Source organism: Neolamprologus brichardi, chromosome 3 (assembly GCF_056152115.1).
Source record: "Neolamprologus brichardi isolate AB-2024 chromosome 3, ASM5615211v1, whole genome shotgun sequence".
In the NCBI taxonomy this organism is placed as follows: Eukaryota; Metazoa; Chordata; class Actinopteri; order Cichliformes; family Cichlidae; genus Neolamprologus; species Neolamprologus brichardi.
In genome coordinates, this window is record NC_142106.1 from 15,402,696 (window position 1) to 15,423,375 (window position 20,680).

The window sequence follows — 20,680 nt, forward strand, 5'->3', positions numbered from 1 at the left end:
CATGAAAGTAGACTTTCAGTCAGTCAGTAAGAAAAAAACAAATTTGCGTTAATTTAAAAAAATTAACGCAAAAAAAAAAACCATAGTCTTGATTCTGACTTCATGTTTTCAAAAACGTTACCACTGTCTTTGTGTATGTATATACACGCAAAGACAGACAGGAAATGTATAGAGAGAGATAGAGAGATATATTTGTATAAATCTAAAAGATGAAAAAATACTTGATTTCTGGGGGATTTTGTGGAACTTAATTAAAATTAGTTTAAAAAGTTGTACAACTTAAAAAAGCTGTCAACAAAAGAGAAGAAGCAACATCTACATCTTTATTTATTTATTGTCATTATGTTGCTAGAACATTATGATAGAAAATTTCAGTGGTGCCCTCGGTAATAAAGAAAACACAAAAAGATAAATAAGTTTGGGGGGGGGGGGGTTGTATATTTTTTTATGCTCAAAACATCATCAAGAGGCACAGTGTTGATGAGGTATCAGCTGAAATATATATACCAGGTTATACGTTCATGGAAAACCAATTTGCACCACAGGATGGTGCGTCAATGTTAACGTTTGAAATTTAGAGTTATTATGTCATCTTAAAACTTGTTTCTTCTAAAGATATTGAGTCAAAATTTTGAGCTAATTACAAAAGTGGATGTAAAACAAAAAAGATTGTTTTTCTCATTAGTGGAAACTAGCTCCCATAAAAGTCTCTTGAAGAAGGAAATATTAAAAGTTGAAAGAAGAGCAGTATACTGTACATCGGAAAACATAAAAACATCCACTGATAAAAGCCAAACAAAAAGGAGAAACAAAGAGAAACTTTAAGGGGATTTTCTTTACTCTGGCTTAACCTTTGTTACATTTTTTAATTGACAAATTTAAGAAAATTTACTTTAAGAAAAGCTTAGTTTTCTCTGCTTTTCTTTTTTAAGAAAAAAGAAAAGCAGAGAACCCAGGGCAGCTGTGGCTACAACTGTAGCTTGCCTCCACCAGTGTGTGAATGTGAGAGTGAATGGGTGGATGACTGGACGTGTAAAAGCGCTTTGGGGTCCCTAGGCGGGACTAGTAAAAGCGCTATACAAATACAGGCCATTTACCAGAGAAAACTTGAATGAACACACTTTTTGTTAATTCATATTGAATTGAAACGGTTATTAATGCAATTTCCGTGTTAATTAGAAACAGAAATATGAAGGACACTAACTAATAATAAAAAAAGTTTTTAAAGCAAACATTTGGAGAATAATCTTTGTAAAATAATTATTACATTACTAAAACTGGTTGAGTTGTTGAATCGTCACTGAAAGCTGTCCGGATAGAGTGGTCAGAAAAGGATACAGCTGTTGTTTCTCCCCGGACGCGATAAGCGGCTGCACCGTAGCCGTGTCAAACGCTTTCGACGTCAAAACCGTGAAAAAACAAAGAAAAACATGTTTTGCTGGACGAGCAGCAGCGGAGGCTCGGAGCCACTCGATGGCGTCGCTAACATATCCAAGAGCGACATACTGAGAGGAATCATCACTGAGAAACTGAGCACAGCCGCCCGGGAGATCTTAGCAGTGGTGGAGAGGACGATAGCCGACTACGAGGAGGAGGTTGCGGGCTTCAGGCAGGAGATCGACCGGCAGAGGAGACTGCTGGAGCTCCTGCAGCCTCGGGTCAAGCTTGAGAGAAGAGGTCAGCAAAGTTATGCTTATGGGTGTTCCGAACTTTCTTTACAAAATTACACATTTATACTCACTAACTGGCAAAGAAAAAGATCAAAACATCTGAAACAAATGATACACAGATTGTTTTTTTGACGTAAACATAAAGATTTTTGTGAATTGGGTGGGTTTGGTCACTTTCACATTCTCTACACAGCACTTAATGTAGAAACAGACAGACTTAGTGAAGGTCAAAAGATCAAAACAGCTAACCACCTCGGAATCTTTTACATTTACCTTATTATGAATATTTCACTATAAATATTTTTTTGAGTTCCAGGCCCTCTTAATTTAAAAAAAAAGTGTTTTATTTTTAAAGAGTTGATACCAGAGCTGCACAGCTGTGACGTATTGATGGAAGCCAGTCTCGAGGAGAATGAGCATCACACGCAGCAGTCAGGTGTGTTTGTGAGGAGGTTTTGCATTAGAGATTTTGCGTTGTAAAATCCAAAAAACACCAGCAGTACAAGTAACTGAACTGACAAAAGCAGATGAAGTAGAAGTAAAAGAGGAGTTGGAAGCTCTCAGAGTGTTAGAGTGCTGGTTCGAAGTTATGAGATTTGCAAATGAACTGCATTTTGTTTTATTCATATTTGACGTAGAATTGAGTTTGTAGTAAAAAGCCTTTATTTTAGTGAGTTAAAGACATTAAAAAATGCAACAAAATGCATCAGCTTGCACCTCTTACAGGGTGTAGTGATACACAGATGCTAACCGAACAGTTACAGCTGCACTCAGCACAGCTGTGCAACACTAAACAGCATATAAGAAGGCAAAGTGTATGTTTTTGTTTAGAACTCAGCAATTTCCTGCTGTGAAATTTAGGTTAAATTGGGTTTTGCTTCAGTGCATGCATAAAAATTGTAGAAGTGTATGCAGATGTTGTAAAAATTTACTTTAGTGGTCAAACAGTCCTCTGATGTAAAACTCAAACATTGCTGCGTTAAAACTGACTTTCTGTGTCCAGATGTGAAGGACACTGTGAACTCAGGTCTCCCGGTGTACGATAATGTGGAAGAGGAGGGGGTGGAGATGCCATTTGTGCAACCAGACACAAGCTCCACACAGCATGAAGAACAACTTAAGGAACCAGATCATCAAATACCTGTAAGGTTTGAAATTCACATATCTAACTTATATATGTGAAAATGTCAAAACTTAAAATTATTCAAGTCAGCTCTCGTGTGATTTATACTGAAAATTAAAATTTTTGCAGTAAATGGTTATTAATTAGTTTGAGTTGAGACATAAAGTGAAAACCTGGCAGAAATGCAACACAGTCCAAAACCGATTAAGTATTTAGATATATTACTAAGTGTGTCTACATAAGCTGTAATTGCCTCAAGCAGCCTTCAGTTCAAATCTTATAACTTAGCTCTCTAGATCCACCTGAAGGTCATCTGAATGTATTCTCCAAGGTTTTTAATTAAAGTTCTGGTCACACAATTGGTAGAGTACATTTTGAGACCCTATATCATTTCAATAAGGTACCTTTTTGAGTCTTTTCTACCAATTGTATTGCCAAAAAAATCCACCAAATGGCACCGTGACTTAAAAAGATAGCCCGAGAAGGGTCTGGCTGCAGCCGCTGTGGAGTACCATATTACCTCCACAGTAACCGGAAACACGTGACCTCCACAGTAGGCAGAAATACGTGACCTGCATGGATACAGTGGAAAACTTGCAAGTGGATCGTAAAGGTTGGGACAGAGTCTTTCATATATAAATTTGCCGTTAGCAATTTCATAATTCTAGGAATCATCTAGTTTGCTTACATTGATCATGTTGGCACTTTGCGTTACAGCAACGGGCATTTTTAAATTTAGTTCCATGGCAGAGAAACACACAGATATGTCTGTTTCCGGGCCCTGGTTAAAGTAAGAGAGCTGGATTAAGGGCTTCTGTGGGCGAGATGGCAAAAAATACACATTTTGCGTTAGAATATGATTTTTTTTGTTGGCATCAAAGATGGAAAGTAACAAAGTACAAATACGTCATTATTGTACTTGAGTAGAAGTTTCTGGTATCTGTACTTTACTGCTACACTTTCTTGTGCCTACTTTATACTTCTGCTTCTTACATTTTAGCATGACATGTACTTTGTTCATGGTTATTACATTACATCTGCTTTTTTGTTGCCCAGATTTTAGTTAGCCTCGGTTAAATTGTCTGTTATATGTCAATAGATACATATGTCACAAATAAAAGTGTCTTGTAAATTATGTTTTTGTAAAGAATTTTCTCCCCAAATCTCTTACATGCTAACTGTAACGTGTTATTTCTGCTAAAACCTGAACCTAAATGTGTATACGGTGTTTATCTGTTTTTCTCTGTTTTAGATGCACATATCAATTTGGAATTCTGCCTCAAAGCCAGAATTGCAGGAATGCACAACATGTTGCAGAAGACTCTTTCACTGCCCTCTGTGCCCCAATTTCACCCCTACTGTCAGGGCAGTGATTGAGGAGCATATAAACGGACACATTAAAAATGCTTTGCCTTTTAAAGGTATGTTAGTATTATATAAACCTTATAGTTAAAGTTATAAACATGCACTTCTTTTTAGTACTTCTGCAGTCTCTTTGTTGACTTAAAAGTTGCTTTTCACATTGTACAGTTCAGTGCATTCATCAGCAAGAGAAAAATGTGTTTTCATTAAATACATTTTTTGTTCGTGTTCACTACATTTCTTGACAGCTCTTGTGATCCACACCATTTTGCTTTCATTGTTGAGGATGGCTTGGAAATTTTTCTTAACATGTACAGTCTGATTGTTAGATAAATTCATTGCATTCCATATAACTACATTTAAATTACATGTGTTTTTTTCTCTCTTACAGACAAAATGATATGCCGGTGCAGGCTGCCATGTAGGACAACAGGACATTTTCACTGTCCTGTCTGTAACATGACAATCATACGACGTGGGGATATGGCAAGGCATTTATTGTCATGTCAACATTCTTCAATAGCTAGTCAGCCACCACTATCAGGACTGCTCCCCACTGCACTCTCCAAGGTGCCCCGCATCCCTCTCGCTGCACTCTCCAAGAAGCCCCGTCGCCCTGTCAATGTCTTCTCTCCAGCATCTAAACCATTTTCTGAATCTTCGGTAGAACATGCATATGCTCTACCCTCTGTGCTAAATGAAGTCCATGAAAATGAAATGCCCTCACTGTGGTCTTAGTCTTTTTTTTTTTTTAAAAAAGGCCAAAAATATTTATCACGATTATATATTTGAAAATTTGCGATAACGATATAGCTGACGATATAATTGACACTAGACAAAATACTTTACAACTCCTCAACTTTATTAGTGCAAAAAAAACCATCAGCATGCAGGTGCATGCTGAGAACAGCCTGTCATCTGCAGTGTTTTTGTGTAGAGGGACTTCTTCCTGTTTGTTTTTCAGTTTGCAGAGGACATGGAGCTCTTTTTAAAAGCATGTGCTGACGAGCAGGGATTACGAGTCAATGCGATGTTTGACATTTAATGGAGAGATGAAGGAACTGGCTGTTTGTTTTTTGTTTTTGTTTTTTTAATGTGTTGTTGGGTTGTTGTTTTTTTCAGTGTACAGAATTCCAATTAAATTTATTTCAAAATGTTGTTTACTAGTTTCCATGTCCATACTTACAGCAAAACATTACAGTGTAAATGTAACAGCATTCTTTTATACTTGAAACTTGAAAATTTAAAGCTTAGAGTTGCAATTAACATTAATGCATTACCCTGTAATCAATAAGATTTTTATACATTTTATGTATTAAGCCTCTGGGCTTTGTGCTGGCCATTTGTAACCACTTCACTTTTATTTATTTATTTATTTATTTATTTATTTATTACCATTTTTGCTGTGTTAATGCAAGTAGAATGAAAGGGTCTTGATTTTTTTCAGCTTTAATAACTTTCAGCTTCTTAAATACATCAAAAATATATTCACTAAACATTGTTCTTGCCTCTATCATGGCAAAAAATGGCTAAAATTGCTTTCATTCGAAACTCAACACATAAAAATTATAGTTTTTAATGTTTTTGTTTTGATTTTGATTTTACAAAATTACATCATTTACCCATTTTTGGCCATACAAGCAATTTCATGTAATATCCTTATTTTCAAATAGGGGCGTTTGATGGCTTACCACACCCCAATGGATCAAAAGATTGACAGAGGTTTGATTTGAAGGATCTAATACAGGGGTAGGAAACTCCAGGCCTCGAGAGCCGGTGTCCTGCAGGTTTTAGATGTGTCCTCGATCCAACACAGCTGATTCAAATAGCTAGATTAGCTCCTCAACATGTCTTGGCGAGATTTTATATTTATATATATTTATATTTATATTACATAGACTGCAGTGAATTTATTGAGCTTTTAGGTTCCCAGTCAAACGTAGCTTTGAAGCACGTGCTAAAAGCACTCTTGTACTTTTCATAACAAGATACCATATGCAAAATATTAACACTCAAAAAAAAAATATCATAGGACCGTTCAAAGACCGTTTGTAAATGTGTCGGGGAGTTTATGCAGGTGCACAAAGGACTACCGCTTTAAGTAAGTCTAACAGCTTCCAGATCATTTTTTCTTTCTGAAAAGATGGAAAGAAGAGCATCACTGCTCTTTTCTACAATCTCCCGGATGTCTTGGAATACAATGCCTTTGTCCAGTGGAAACCACTTCACAGTTGTAGCAGTCCTCTAAAACCTACAAGAGTAATGATCCTGGAAGAAATGGGGGACACACTAGTGACCTTAACAATTGCAAGACAGCCTTGTCTCTCATGCTCAGCTGAAACAAAATAGGTAGTTTCATCAATTATATGGTGAAAAAATTAGAATTTTATCCCCTTTTTCTGGTAATATATAATCTCACTGGCATTTAAAGGATAAAAAATGAATTTAGATAAAGTTTTGGTGACAAGGACTGGTGATAATTTAAAGAGTCAAGTCTGTCAAAGTAGAAAAATGTTTTAATATATATAGCCGATCTAAATGTCAAAACAGATATATCAGGAAATGTTTTATATCAGTTGATATCTCAGCCCCACCAATATGTTGGTTGGACTTTAGTAGATGCTACAACAGGAAAGAGAAGTATGTTCTTCTGTATGGGTCAGAATTCCAACTCAGCATTTGCATCACAAGCTTTAGAGATGTACCAAACTCTGACATAGACAACATGTGAGACTGTTGTTCTCTTTGCAAGAATAGATGTTACCGCTACTGTTTCAGGAAATCTCACTTTCAAACACAGGCACTAGTAGCTAAAATCGTGAGTCTACATCCCACTCAGAAGGGCTAGAATTAAACTTTTAAGTGGTTTTGGGATGGTGAACCATTTTTTTCACTCAAGTTAAATAACAGCAAAGACATTCACCTTTTTTATTCATCCCGAAATGTCGATTCTAATCATCTGAACAGAGTCAACTTTTTGGGATTTCCTTACCTGGATGATTGAGCATGCATCAATGCTTTTTAGTCATGTTTTGTGGTTCAGTTTGTATCTAACCAGGCCAGAAGTCAGAGTGTGCAGACCTCTCAGTTCTATTTTGTTTGTTGTCTAATGTATATTTTGAGCTTTTATCAAGAGATTATCTGTAAATAAACTTGTTTCTGCAATCAGTTTGAAGTGAAGAGGCCCAGCGAAGCTCTGACTGGAGGCACGCAGACCCTTCCAAATTTCCGGATCCGCATCTTGGAGGATTCCCAGACTGAAATACTCTCTAACCTTGGTATACTTCATGTTCTTTGTTTTTCAGATATTTTTTTTTTAATTTTCTTACCAATATTAAATGTGTTTGAATGTAAAGTGGTCCAGCAAACTGTTTCAGAGTGACATTCATCGTTATTTCAGGACCTCCAGGTGGACTCTTAAGTTTTACAAATGATCATGAAAGTGCCTTTTTTTTCTTGGTTTCACAATGTTTTTATTGGTTTCACGATTTCACAATGACTTCTTTGTATTTCAGTGTTTAAGAAATGTCCGGTGCAGGATCTGAGGTGTCCTCCTGGTCTACAGGAGGACGACTTCCTGGAGCTGCTGAGGTCCACCTTCCCTCAGCTAGGCTCTGATGAACCTTTGGACTTTTATACATCCAGCACAAACAGGAGGCTCCAGCCTTTGCAAGTAGAGCCAAGGACCCCAGAGGTGATCTACAAGGCCATCAAGACTGCAGGAAGCTCGGCCCTCTACATCAGACCGAAGGTAGGTTGATACAGTTCTAAACAATTATTAAGAGGCATTTTGACACTTGTGGAGGGATGTTTTGTTGGGAAGGACTGCATTCTCTTCAAGATCCAAGAGCTTTATTGTCAATACAATAGTATACAAAGTATACAGTGTACCAAAATGCTGTTTCACCCTAAGCCCCCCATGGTGCATTTATAAAAATATAAAGGATATATTTTCGAAGAGATAAAAAACTAGGTATTACAAATAAATAATATGCTAAATTTCGGTAAAATTAAGGCATAAAAATGGTACTAATTACTAACTATACAATTCTTTACAATATTATAATGGTAACTATACAATATTAACTGTACGATAAACAAAGATAGTACAATTTAGATGTGTGTTCAGAATTATGTGACTGAGTGCATATAAGCATTTTGTTTTCAGGTCCAGTTTGTAGTGGATTTGTGGAAGTTTTTGTTGTTGTTTTTTTAGTCTTTTAATGAGTATTGTAAGATGTTCATAAGGGTGTATGTGTATCAGTCCTTTTGTGGTAGTGAGTTAAGGGCTCTGACTGCTTGGGGAAAGAAGCTCTTGCAGTGTCTGGTCGTTATGGTTTTGATGTTGCAAAACCGTCTGCCAGATGGAAGGAGGGAGAACAGTGCATGTGAGGGGTGGAAAGTGTCCTTCACTATGCTGTTCTCACGTCGGATGATGTGTCTGCCATAGTTGGGAGCTGTCCTCACTATCCGCTGCAGAGACCTCTTTTCAGCGAGGGTGCAGTTCCCGTACCAGATAGTGATGTAGCAGGACGCTCTCAATGGTTCCCTGGTAAAATGATGAGAGGAGGGAGACTGGTCTTCCTCAGTTTCCTAAGAAAGTGAAGACGTTGTTGGGCTTTCTTCATGATGGTGGTGGTGTTCAGGTTCTAGGAGAGGTCAGCTGATATGTGCACACCCAGGAACTTCACACTGTTGACCATCTCAACAGCAGATCTGTTGATGTGCAGTGGGGTGTGGGTCGTTGACCTCTTCCTGAAGTTAACCATCATGGTTAACAACCATCTCTTTAGTCTTCTGAACATTTAGAGACAGGTTGTTATTCTGACACCAGTCCACCGGGTGTTGAAGTGTCATCCTGACATCTGCTGTGGACAAACAGAGTACTTGGTCATTGGGGGAGGGGGGCATCTTCCTTGCTGACTCTTTGTTCTCTGCCTCAAAACGTGCAAAGAAGTCATTTAGTTGGTCCAGCAGTGAGAGATCACTGCTGCATGCCGGAGGTTAGGGCTGGGTGATATGGCCTAAAATCCATATCGCGATATAATTTGAAGCACGTGCGGTAATGATATATTTCGCGATATATTATTTTCTTCTGTAGTGCCACATTATAAGGCACACTTAAAGTCCTTTAATTTTCTCAAAAATCGAGAGTGTGCCTTATGTATGAATTCTGGTTGTGCTCACTGACCTCAAACCAATTTTGGCGTGCAGAAATCTGTTAAAAAATGTTTTAGTACAACTTTGGTAAGCCGCACTGCTTGATGGATTGTCAGAGCATTACGGCTGCCGTAGTGAGGAGCTTCACGGAGTAATCTGGGTCCAAAACTCCGTCCACTTCAGGTCCCAAAGTCAAACGAACACTGAGACCTAAAAACGGTCTAAATTCTTTCATCTTTAATAAAATCATTAGCGTTGCTGCTTTATCAGGTGTAACAATTAAGTTTAACATTCATGCATCCATGAAAACAGAATTTATTAAATTTAACGGAGTTACAAGTTAACAGGAAGTTAGCTCGCTAGCTTCCACGTAAACATGACATACCATGTTCCAACTGAGAAATTTTTGAAACTAATTCAAACGTACAGCTCTGCTACCACTTCCAACATAAATGAAGACAGAAAACTAAACAGCAGTGGCGTTTGCAGGGTTACTGAAGTTGGACTACCTGGTATATAATGTTGTGCTACGTGATTGCTAGCGACACAACTATGTTAGCATAACATTAGCACAGTGAAGCTGGAGGATGAACGCCAACTTTTTTTCCACTCGATAAAAGTTAACGTGAGGGATTCTGGTGGTCAGGGACAAATGCAGTCGCATAGCAGGATGCTATACACGGGCCAAACTTCAGTCAGGAGAACAACTGAGATTATTCATCCACAATACGAGGTTAGTTATTAATATACTGCAACAACACGGGAATAGAGCAGCTGTGAGAGAATTCAACATTAATGAATCAATGTTATGGAAGTGGACGAAGCGCAGTTTTTTGCTTTCCCCATATTTCAAAAGTGCTTCATCTCTTTGCCATGACTGTCGCCCGCCATAATTTGCAGATGATAATGGTTGTAGCCGCTGCTATGCTTTCGACCAAAACAGGCGCAGCTTGATGATGTCATCAACATGCGCTATCGCGATAGAGCGGTATAGTCAAAATCTCTATTGTTGGCCAAACTTATATAGTTTCTATCGTATATCATTTATATCGCCCACCCCTACCGGAGGTGTTGGCTTGTAGCCCGTGATTGTTTGGATGCCCTGCCACATGCACCGAGTATCCTTTGTACTTGTGAAATGTGTGTTGATCTTATCTGCATACTGCCGCTTTGCCTCTTTGATGGCCTGTGATAGGTCTGCTCTGGCTGTAGTGTAAACTTCTCTATTTTTGGACTTAAAGGTAGAGTCTCTGATTTTCATCAGGTTGCGTAGCTTTGCAGAGAACCGGGTTTATGGTTTGCATAGATGATGACGGTCTTGAACACAGTGACATCCTCAATGCATTTGCTGATGTAGCTGGTCACTGAGGTTGTGTACTCCTCCAGGTCCACCGCGTCTGAGTATGTAGCAACTTCAAAAAACATATCCCAATTTGTGCATTCAAAGCAATCTTGCAGAACAGATATGACCCCCTCTTGCCATGTTTTCACCTCTCTGACGGTTGGAAGTCTGATCCGTTTGTTGATGGGTCTCTTAATGGCATTTTCAGAATAAATATTCAATAATTTTGCCTGTTCAGACATGTTCTGATTATTTTCATACCAATTGGGTTGTATTTTTACCAATTAGTGCATATTCATCTGGCATGGTTATATCAACAGGGTAACACATTTTTTTTACACATTTAGGGTTGTTTGTCCAGTCCAGGAGATTTTTTGCAATTCTGTAAGTTTTTCCATAGAGACCGAATCTCTATGGAAAGCTAAAGCTTTCAAATGATGAAATGTTATGTCAGTTGGGGCATTTTTTTTTCTGTTGGGAAAACTAAACACTGGCTGGCTAATAATGGTGAAGTTTGAGATGTTTTTCTGCTGTGTCTGTTTCTCCAGAAACAAGATGACAACTCCAGATCCAAACCTGCAGCACCATCAGCTGATCGAGCAAAATATATCAAAAGGTAATCAAACTAACCAGAAGCAGTATATGTTAAAAGAATGCTTAAGGAATTGGGGTTGGTTGACGTATGGAGGGATGCACACTCACTGGAAAAGAAATATACCTTTTTTTCCACATTCCCACCATATGTATTCAAGACCGGACTATTTTTTTATGTGACACTTTGATAAGCATAGAATTATAAATTGTGATATAGGGGTGAGAGATATTTTGGACCATGCAGGGGTGTACCTGACACTCCATTTGGATTCAGATCGCAAAGAGACCTTATGGAGGCTTAATACTAGTCTACTAAATGATGTAGAATTCAAAAAGTTTGTAAAAGAAGAATTTAAGGAATACATGGAGTACAATAACAATGGTGATATTTCTCCTAGTATTTTATGGGATACAGCGAAGGCAGTTCTTGGAGGGAAGCTAATTTTGTGGTCCTCATATAAAAAAAAGGAAAAAGAGAAGTATCTAAGAGACTGAAAACACCTAGAATCAGAACATATGAAAAATTAAAGAAACACAACAGATATTAAATAGGTTATATGATGACCAAATAGAGAAAAGGGCTAAACTCGTTAAGCAGAATTATTATGAAAATGGTCCCAAATCTAAGAGACTCCTTGCTTGGAGGATACGGAAACAGCAGGCTGACAGATTTATTCAGAAAATTAAAAACCCAGCAAATGACAAGATATGTCATGACACAAAAAGCATAAAATAATCTTTTGTGACCTATTATACCCGACTGTACGCAGAACCACACATGATAGATGTGCCCTCTGTTAATGTATTTCTTTCCTCACTTGATTTACCATCGATAGGAACAGAACAAAATAAAAGATACACAAACAATAACTGCGGAGGAGATTAACAAGGCCATTTCAAAATTGAAAGGTAATAAGATGGCTGGTGAGAATGGCTACCCGGCAGAGTGGTATAAACACTTCAGAGATCTAGTAACCTCTCTGCTGAGGGATTGCTTTAACCATGTGCTTACAGGGGGGGAGATACCACCATCCTGGAAACAAGCAGTTATTTCAGTAATTCCCAAACCGGGTAAAAATAGAACAGAATGTGGTTCCTATAGACCCGTATCAGTCTTGAATATCAACTATGGGATATTTGCAACAATATTAGCTAAACGGTTGGAATTTATAACTTCAGAACTAACGGATACAGATCAAACAGGTTTTGTTCGAAGTAGGCAAACTCATGATAACGTGAGGCGGGCTCTCCATCTAATAAATACAATGAAAAATATTGAATCAGTAGCTGTCAGTCTTGATGCCGAAAAAGGCGTTTGACTCTGTCTGCTGGAATTATCTTTATTTGGCCTTAGAGAGATTCGGTTTTAACAGCCAAATCATCAGATGCTTACAGTCTCTATACAACTCACCCACTGGATTAAAATTAATGGTGACAGATACACTACAACTAGAGAGAGGCTGCCGCCAGGGATACCCTTTCAGTCCCACTCTCTTTGTGCTTTTCATTGAGCCCCTGGCGCAAGCTATCAGGGAATCTAAAGACATTAGAGGTGTAGTAATTAACAATATAATGTATAAAGTTGGTCTGTATGCTGACAATGTTCTCATAACGCTAACTAACCCGGAAATCAGTCTGCCTAATCTTTTTTCATTATTGAAAACATTTGGCATATATTCCAGATGTAAATTAAATTTACAGAAAACTCAGATTCTCTTATATAATTACCGCCCATCACAAGACATTCAAAAGATAGCCAAGTTTAACTGGAGTAACACCTCTAGAAAATATCTAGGAATCCATATACCCACAGATCTATCCGACCTCTATGAATGCAATTATGTCCCACTGACATCAGAAATTAAGGCAGACCTACAGCGCTGGTCATTTTTGCCAATGAATATGCATAATCGGTACTACTTAAAAATGAATCTTTTGCCAAAGGTTCGCTATTTGTTCCAGTGCCACGTACCCTCCAAGCAATTTAACGATTAGAATAGGATGATCTCTAATTTTATTTGGGCCAAACAAAAACCAAGAATAAAATTTCAGACGTTACAACTGCAAAAGGACAAAGGTGGATTCACTCTGCCATGTCTTGAGGACTATTATAGGGCTGCACAGTTACGAGTGATGATTGGGTGGTGTGATCCAATGTGTGAGGCTAAATGGAAAGAGATAGATCAATCCTACTGTGAGACACCGCTTCAATCACTGCTTGGAGATCAACCACTCATTAAAAGACATATAGATGCAGACCTGCTCCCGGCACTAATGAAAGCGCCCATAGAGACATGTCATAGGATACTCAAATATGAGAAAACTGAAAAAAGTGCCCGGACGTTACGTTGGCCTGCTTACGATTCGGATTTTGCACTCCAGAGAAGTTTTTACTTGGAAAGACAGGATTTCTTTAGACACCTCCAGCTGAGGCACCATTACGAAAGAAACATAAAATTCCTAGAAGAGGAGGGCACGGGCTTGGTTAAAATCTTCATTGACTCTTGTAAGGGGAATGCACCAAAGAAACACATATCCAGATTATACAAATGTTTACAAAGATGTAGGAATAATGACACAACATATATCAAAGCTAGATGGGAAAAAGAGGCTGAAATAATAATACATGACAACAGCTGGTTCAATATATGTAAGGCTGTGGTAATGACCTCGAGCTCAGGTCTATGGAGGGAATTTGCATGGAAAAACACAGTGCGGTTTTTTTGTCATGCATAATGCTAAGAGTAAACAAAGTAAAGACCCCAACAAGGCTCAGTGTTGGAGAAACTGTGGAGGTGTATCTGCAGGACATTTTCATATTTTTTGGGAATTTGCTAAGATTGTCCCCTATTGGCTAGTAGTGATCAAAGAAATCAATACCGTGATGGGCTTGAACTTGGCCCCTGATTTCACTGTGTTTTATCTATGTGATTTGCCACAAGGACTGAGGAATTCAGACAAATATCTTTTATTGATACTATTGGCTGGTGCAAAGACAGCCATAACTCGCAAATGGCTAAACGTGGATCCACCGTCATTCTTGGACTGGATAGGCATTATCAAGGAAATTTACACAATGGAGAGACTGACTTTCTCATTAAGACTTGCTGCCGATAAATTTGAGAAATGCTGAAAAAAATGGGATCTTTACTTAAATGGAAAAATATTATAATTTCTGGTACCATGTGTCATTTCTGTAATTCACCTATTTGACCTGATTGTACCATAAAAGGATATGTCGTTTTTTTGTTTGTTAGGCTAGATGCTCTGTGCTTGTTGGGGGTCTGAATGTTCTGTAAAAGATATACAGGACTGTCAATAAAAATAAAGTGTAAAAAAAAAAGGTAATCAAACTAAAGAGGGCATCAATTGTGCGCTCTTGTGTATTTGCTGGCTCTAAAGACGTATAGCACTGCTGCACCAAACCTAGAGCCAGTCATACATTTTGGCCACGTTTTGTTGTAAAAATTGAAAACACAATGCTGTGACACTTTCAGCCAATTAAAGCCATTAAAAAATGTATTTTCCTTCTTCTCTGCGTGTTTGCGTTTGATAGGGTGAAATACAATGACGCAAAGACTCCTATAGATTTCCGGATCCGCATCCTTGAGGACTCTCAGATTGACACGCTCTCGAACACTGGTACGGTCATGTTCTTCATTATGGAGCTAAAATGATTAGTCGATTAGTCCTAGAGACTGGCAAACTATGATTGCTAAATAAAAATATATGTACAGTGGTGTGAAAAGGGGTTTGTCCCTTTCTTGATATGATATTTTTTGTTTGTCACACTTGAATGTTTCAGATCATCAAACATAGTTTTAGACAAAGATAACACAAGTGAACACAAAATGCAATGATTTCCCCTAAACCTAGTAACTGGTTGGGCCACACTTAGTAGCAACTGCAATCAAATGTTCTTGATAACTTGCAAAGAGTCTTTAACAGTTTTCTGGCAAAACTGAGATGTACCTTTTGCTCAGCAGTGATTTTTGTGTTGGAACTCTGACTTGCAGACCATTTTTCCCCTTAATAACAACACGTCATTTAGATGGGCGATTGTGGCTCAAGAGTTGGGAGTTCACCTTGTAATCGGAAAGTTGCCAGTTCGAGCCCCAGCTTGGACAGTCTTGGTCGTTGTGTCCTTGGGCAAGACACTTCACCCGTTGCCTACTGGTGGTGGTCAGAGGGCCCGGTGGCGCCAGTGTCCGGCAGCCTCGCCTCTGTCTGTGCGCCCCAGGGTGGCTGTGGCTACAATGTAGCTTGCCATCACCAGTGTGTGAATGGGTGGATGACTGGATGTGTAAAGCGCTTTGGGGTCCTTAGGGACTAGAAAAGCGCTATATAAATACAGGCCATTTACCATAGAGCTGGAAATCGGGAAGGGGGTAAACACTTTTCCACATCACTGTATATATTCCACAGCTGGTTACTAAGTGATTGCCTGAGGTTATCAGATATCGCTCCAAAGCAATTACAAAGAAATCGAAGGTGTAGCAACTGATTTTGGATAACTAGCAACTAGTCAGGGATTGCACATTTTTACCTAGCAACCAGAAGCTGCCAGGGAGTCTCTAGGCTGGTGTAGCTGAAGCCTTAATAAGTTACAAAGAAGTGTGTTTGTGTGAGTGTGATTTATGTTAATGCAAGTTTACAAAACCTCTCAGTGACCAGTAGTTGTTTGATGAGGTTGTTTGATGAGGTCTTCTTGGACTGTGGTTGATCACTCTGCTAATTTTTTTTTTGTTGTCTTTTGTTTTATAGACTCAAATAACTGTTAGTCAAATAACTATTTACCTGTTAGTTAAATAACTGTTAGTTTCTTTCAGGTTTTATATCCATCAAAGGTTGAACTCTTTTTATTTCAGTGTTTAAGAAATGTCCGGTGCAGAATCTGACGTGTCCTCGTGGTCTACAAGAGGACGACTTCCTGGAGCTGCTGAGGTCCACCTTCCCTCAGCTGGGCTCTGAAGAACCTTTGGACTTTCTCATATCAAGCTCACACAAAAGGCTCCAGCTGTTGCAAATAGAGCCAAGAACTCCAGAGGCGATCTACAACGCCATCAATGCTGTTGGAAACTCGGCCCTCTACATTAGGCCAAAGGTAGGTTGATACAGTTCTAAACAATTCATATGAGACATTTTGACACAACATTTACATTTGTTAGCACGTGATTTCTGCTTTTCTGTAGAGCAGCAGCTTTCACAATCTGCTTTGCTCCTAGCTTGTCGATATTTTTGAGTCAGGTGATTTTCTAGCAAGGAAGTAACATCTGGCATATGGTTCTTACTGGCTTGTAAATGTCTGTAGTTGTGGGTTGACTAGAAGAAGAGAATTTTTGAAAAGACGGTTGAATTTAAAAAATCTAATCTAAACTTGTACTTTTGTTGTTTTTGTAAATAAATTTGTAAAAATAATTTGTGGAATTAACCCTTACAGACAGGGAAGGAGGAAAAGAAGACCCTTCACTCACTGACAAATGTTGACCCACCGTCCAGTGATGCCGAGGCACTGCGAAGTGTTAAAGCTAAACTGCTTTCCAGGTAATTTAAAAAACTGATAAAAAAACTGAAATTAAAGAGATTTGCTACTGATATTTTTTTTTACAAAGGCTTTTACAAAAACGTCTTCTGAAACAATAAAAAAGAAGATGAACAGCATGAAAAAAAAATCAATTGTAGCCAGATGACACCATAACTTACTTTAACTAAAAATTAAAGATGGCGAAATCTGAGAAAAGAAAATGGCTCTAGAATTTGCAATTTACAGTTTTACAGGTGGAAATTTTTCAGCAATTTAATTAATGCATTTAATTAATTAATTAAAATATATAAGTCTAAGATCTAGTCTAATCTCCTAGTTTCCTAGTTTTGTGTTTTGTTTCCTGCTTTTAGTGTTTGTGTTTCACAGCAAATAAAGCCGTTTTGAGTGTTAGACGTTAAATGTCTCAGTTTGTAAGGGACAATTCAGATGACCTTTATTGGATCCCAGTGATCTCTGGGGCCCTCAGACAATGTCAGTTAACACAATCCTCCGTGCCATCTGCAGATACTAGCTAAAGCTCCGTCATGCAAAAATAAGTCATATTTGAACATGGCCCAGAGGTGCCATCGTGTGCTGTGGGCCAAGAGTCATTCAAAGAAGTCCAAATTTAATATTATTGTTGGTGATCATGAACGTTGCGTCCGCCAGGGAGACCATCCATCGTGTTATCAGCGTGTCTGATGGTAACGGGGTGCATAAGTGCACACGGTATTGGCAGTGTGCTTGTTTTGGAAGGAACTATGAAAGCTGAAAGGTATATAAAGGTTGTAGAGCAAGATATGCTTTCCTGGGAGGAAAACTCTTTTTTTTGTTTTGCAACAACATGTGACTAAAAACCAAGCCCATTAAATATCAAGTGTTTTTCCAGATTGGATTACAGTGGTCCCTCACTATAATGCGTTTCATTTCCGCGGCCTTGCTGTTTCACGGATTTTTTGGGCGCAATTTTGCATGCTTTTCACAGCGCATTTTGTTCTATGTCCTGATCTACTGTAAACCATTGTCAATCAATCTCGTACCATGTCTCCAGTACAGTACAGGATGTGTTCGCCTTGTCAAATTTACATAAATCTTCGCTAGCAGAAGAAAGCAAACACAACAGTGTCGACGTCAAAGGCACCTGCAGTAGCACCCAAAAGAGGAAGATGCACAAAAAGTTGGACTTCTGGACAAGCTAAAGGAGGATAGAAGTTACCGTATTTTTCGGACCATAAAGCTCACGGATTATAAGGTGCATTAAGCAAAAAAACAAACAAAAACCAAACAGTCAGATAAGTCAAACTTTACTCAACTCATTCAACTCTTCTTCTCCTTCTTCCATTGATTCATTAATGATGAATTCTCTGGCAGCTGCTCTATTCGTATGTTCTGCACCTGAAAACAGGGTTTGATCTTTGGTTTCATTCTATAATACTGGACTTATTTTTCTACAAAGGTTTGAACTTTGTGTGAAAGTGTGTGAAAGAAGTGTGAAAATGTTCATGCATGTCTGAGAAAAGTCTACAGAGTGTGTAGTGAGGGGTTTTACAGCCTTAAAACATCTATAATATTTGTAAAAAAAATAAAGCTTACCAGTTTGCGAATTTTACCTATTGTGGGTTATTTTTAGAATGTAATTCCCACGATAAACGAGGGACAACTGTAACTGGGAATCAGTGAACACTTAAGACTTTGTCTTAAAGTCATTTCGAATTTGCACAAAGTAACTACAAATTTATGTTCCTCGGCAGCCCAACTCAGCATGACGATGACACCACAGTCGACGTTCTGGCCACCAACTCAACATCAGAAAACCAGGACCTGCGAACTGAAGAAGATGCCAGTGACAGCGAAGTTAACTCCAGTGATGGCATGAATGAAGATGAGATGTTGGATGGAGACGATGACTGGAAACCTGATCCCAAGCCGCAACTGCCAAAAACAAAAAAAGAAAAACAAACAAAAAAGAAGCAAGTAGCCAAGTGTTGGATAAAGAGGTTTAAGGGTAAAGTTTCCTGTAAAGTTTGTGGAGTTGGGTACACTCACCTGGCCAGTTTGATGAGACACATCTGGAGTCATGTGGATGAGCCGCAGAGTGTTTGTGGAGTTTGTGGAAAGACTTTGGACTCTGTGGAAAGGTTGAAGGAACATCTTCAAAATTACCAAAAAACTTACAAGTGTTTAATTTGCGGGAAGTCTTTCTACTCCAGAAAGAGCTTCCGGAGCCATGTGTCTTTTCACACAGCAAACAAGCTGTTCAAATGTAACGTTTGTAGCAAAACCTTTCCTCGAATGTCTGCCCTGAGGATTCACCGTTCGATTCATGTGGAGGAGAAACTATACCAATGTGATATATGCCCCAAATCATTTGTTCTTAAGGGACAGCTCACAGCTCACACCAAAACCCACACCAGGAAAGAGCGATACCACTGTAAGATTTGTGGTAAGTCTGTCTCTGATCGCAGGGCTTTGAGCCGACACAAGCTGACTCACACTGGTGAGCGGCAGTATTGCTGCCACATCTGCGGAAAGCAATTCAGACTTCAATGGTCTTTGAAGACTCATGAGAAGATTCACACAGCCAGAGACCAACCGTACCTCTGCCACATCTGCTGCAAAACCTTCACGACAAATCAGACCCTGAAGGCTCACCTGAAGACGCACAGCAACGAGAAGCCTTTTGTCTGCGTCACATGCAATAAAGGTTTTGTGAGCAACGGCGAACTACAGAAACACTTGCGAGTGCACAGCGGTGAGGCTCCATACGGCTGCACCATATGTGGACGCTTTTTTAAACAAAGGGCTGCCCTGAACTCCCACGTCAAGATCCATGCGGGCATCAAACAGTTTGTGTGTGAGATCTGTGGGAAGGCGTGCTCTCGCAAGGCACACCTGAAGATTCACATGAGGATCCACAATGGAGAGAGACCGTATCAGTGCACATTATGCGAGAAAGCCTTCACTCAGAGCCACTGTTTGAAATCACACATGAAGACCCACCAGCCCGAAGAACACAAGTCCGCCACCCAGTCCACGCTCTAAGAGACATCTGTGGAGACATCTAAGAGACATTTTAGCACAGGGTTTTAAAAATCAGTCAGTTAAACATTTTAGTTTCCCGAGTTCATGTGCTACAACCTTTTATATTTGTTTGTTTTCTTAAGTCAAAAAAGTATGAAAGTGTTAACGAATTTTTCAGACTATTTTTGGATAGTTAAATGTAAATGTGATTATGATGGCCTCACTATGGTGAGTTTTCCCTGAAAAGGAAAAATTCTGTGTATTAACAAAAAACGAGTGACTTATTCAGTTATTGATGATTTCTTTTGGAGATTATTTCGTTTTGTTTTGTTTTTTACCAAATATGTAGATGAACATTTTAATTTTTTCAACTTGTGTTACTTGACACTGCCGACTAAGCTGGAGTCAAAAAAGCAGTTTATGTTCTTCTGTTGAGCAAATCCTCAACTCCAGACTTTCTATCCATCCATCAAACCAGTTCAGACTTGTGGGTGCTGACTGGGGTCTATCCCAACTGCCAGAAGAGGAAGAGGATGGATGAATGGATAAATATAATTGTTACAGTGCCACCTTGCCTCAATTCCTGTAGTGTTAGCAATTACAGTGTGATTTTTTTCCAGATGAGTCTTGTTAGATTCCGAGGTTTTGGAGTTTCACTTGTTTGGAACAGCAAAATGTTACAAATCTTACTGTGTGAACTGTGTGCTTAATTTAGATAGTAACATGCTTGCTTGAATAAAAAAATAAATAAAAAGCTTACTAGTACTGAGTTGGACCTCCTTTAGCCTATAGAACTGCCTTAATTCGTCCAGGCAGAAATTCAACAATGCGCTGGAAACATAGCTCAGAGTTTTTTCTCCATATTGACATTAAAGCATCGCACA

At 38.8% G+C, this 20,680-nt stretch overlaps 1 protein-coding gene across 1 annotated transcript; it reads left to right on the plus strand.

Moving 5' to 3' along the window:
• The first annotated feature begins 1,371 nt into the window (after nt 1–1,371).
• LOC102791582 (uncharacterized) lies at nt 1,372–19,817 on the plus strand. Its single transcript, XM_006808850.2, has 10 exons — nt 1,372–1,677; nt 2,026–2,106; nt 2,674–2,813; nt 7,325–7,433; nt 7,671–7,906; nt 11,206–11,273; nt 14,808–14,893; nt 16,120–16,355; nt 16,692–16,795; nt 18,527–19,817. The coding sequence occupies exons 1-10, from the start codon at nt 1,431–1,433 to the stop codon at nt 19,815–19,817; spliced, it is 2,598 nt and encodes an 865-aa protein (XP_006808913.2). The 5' UTR covers nt 1,372–1,430.
• Nucleotides 19,818–20,680: the final 863 nt, after the last annotated feature.

What these genes read in the sequence shown, in the direction of transcription:
- LOC102791582 (XM_006808850.2), top strand. Translation starts at nt 1,431, where the DNA reads ATGTTTTGCTGGACGAGCAGCAGCGGAGGCTCGGAGCCACTCGATGGC. An exon ending in GGTCAAGCTTGAGAGAAGAG is followed by an intron (nt 1,678 to 2,025) that starts GTCAGCAAAGTT and finishes TTATTTTTAAAG; the next exon opens with AGTTGATACCAGAGCTGCAC. An exon ending in GCATCACACGCAGCAGTCAG is followed by an intron (nt 2,107 to 2,673) that starts GTGTGTTTGTGA and finishes TTCTGTGTCCAG; the next exon opens with ATGTGAAGGACACTGTGAAC.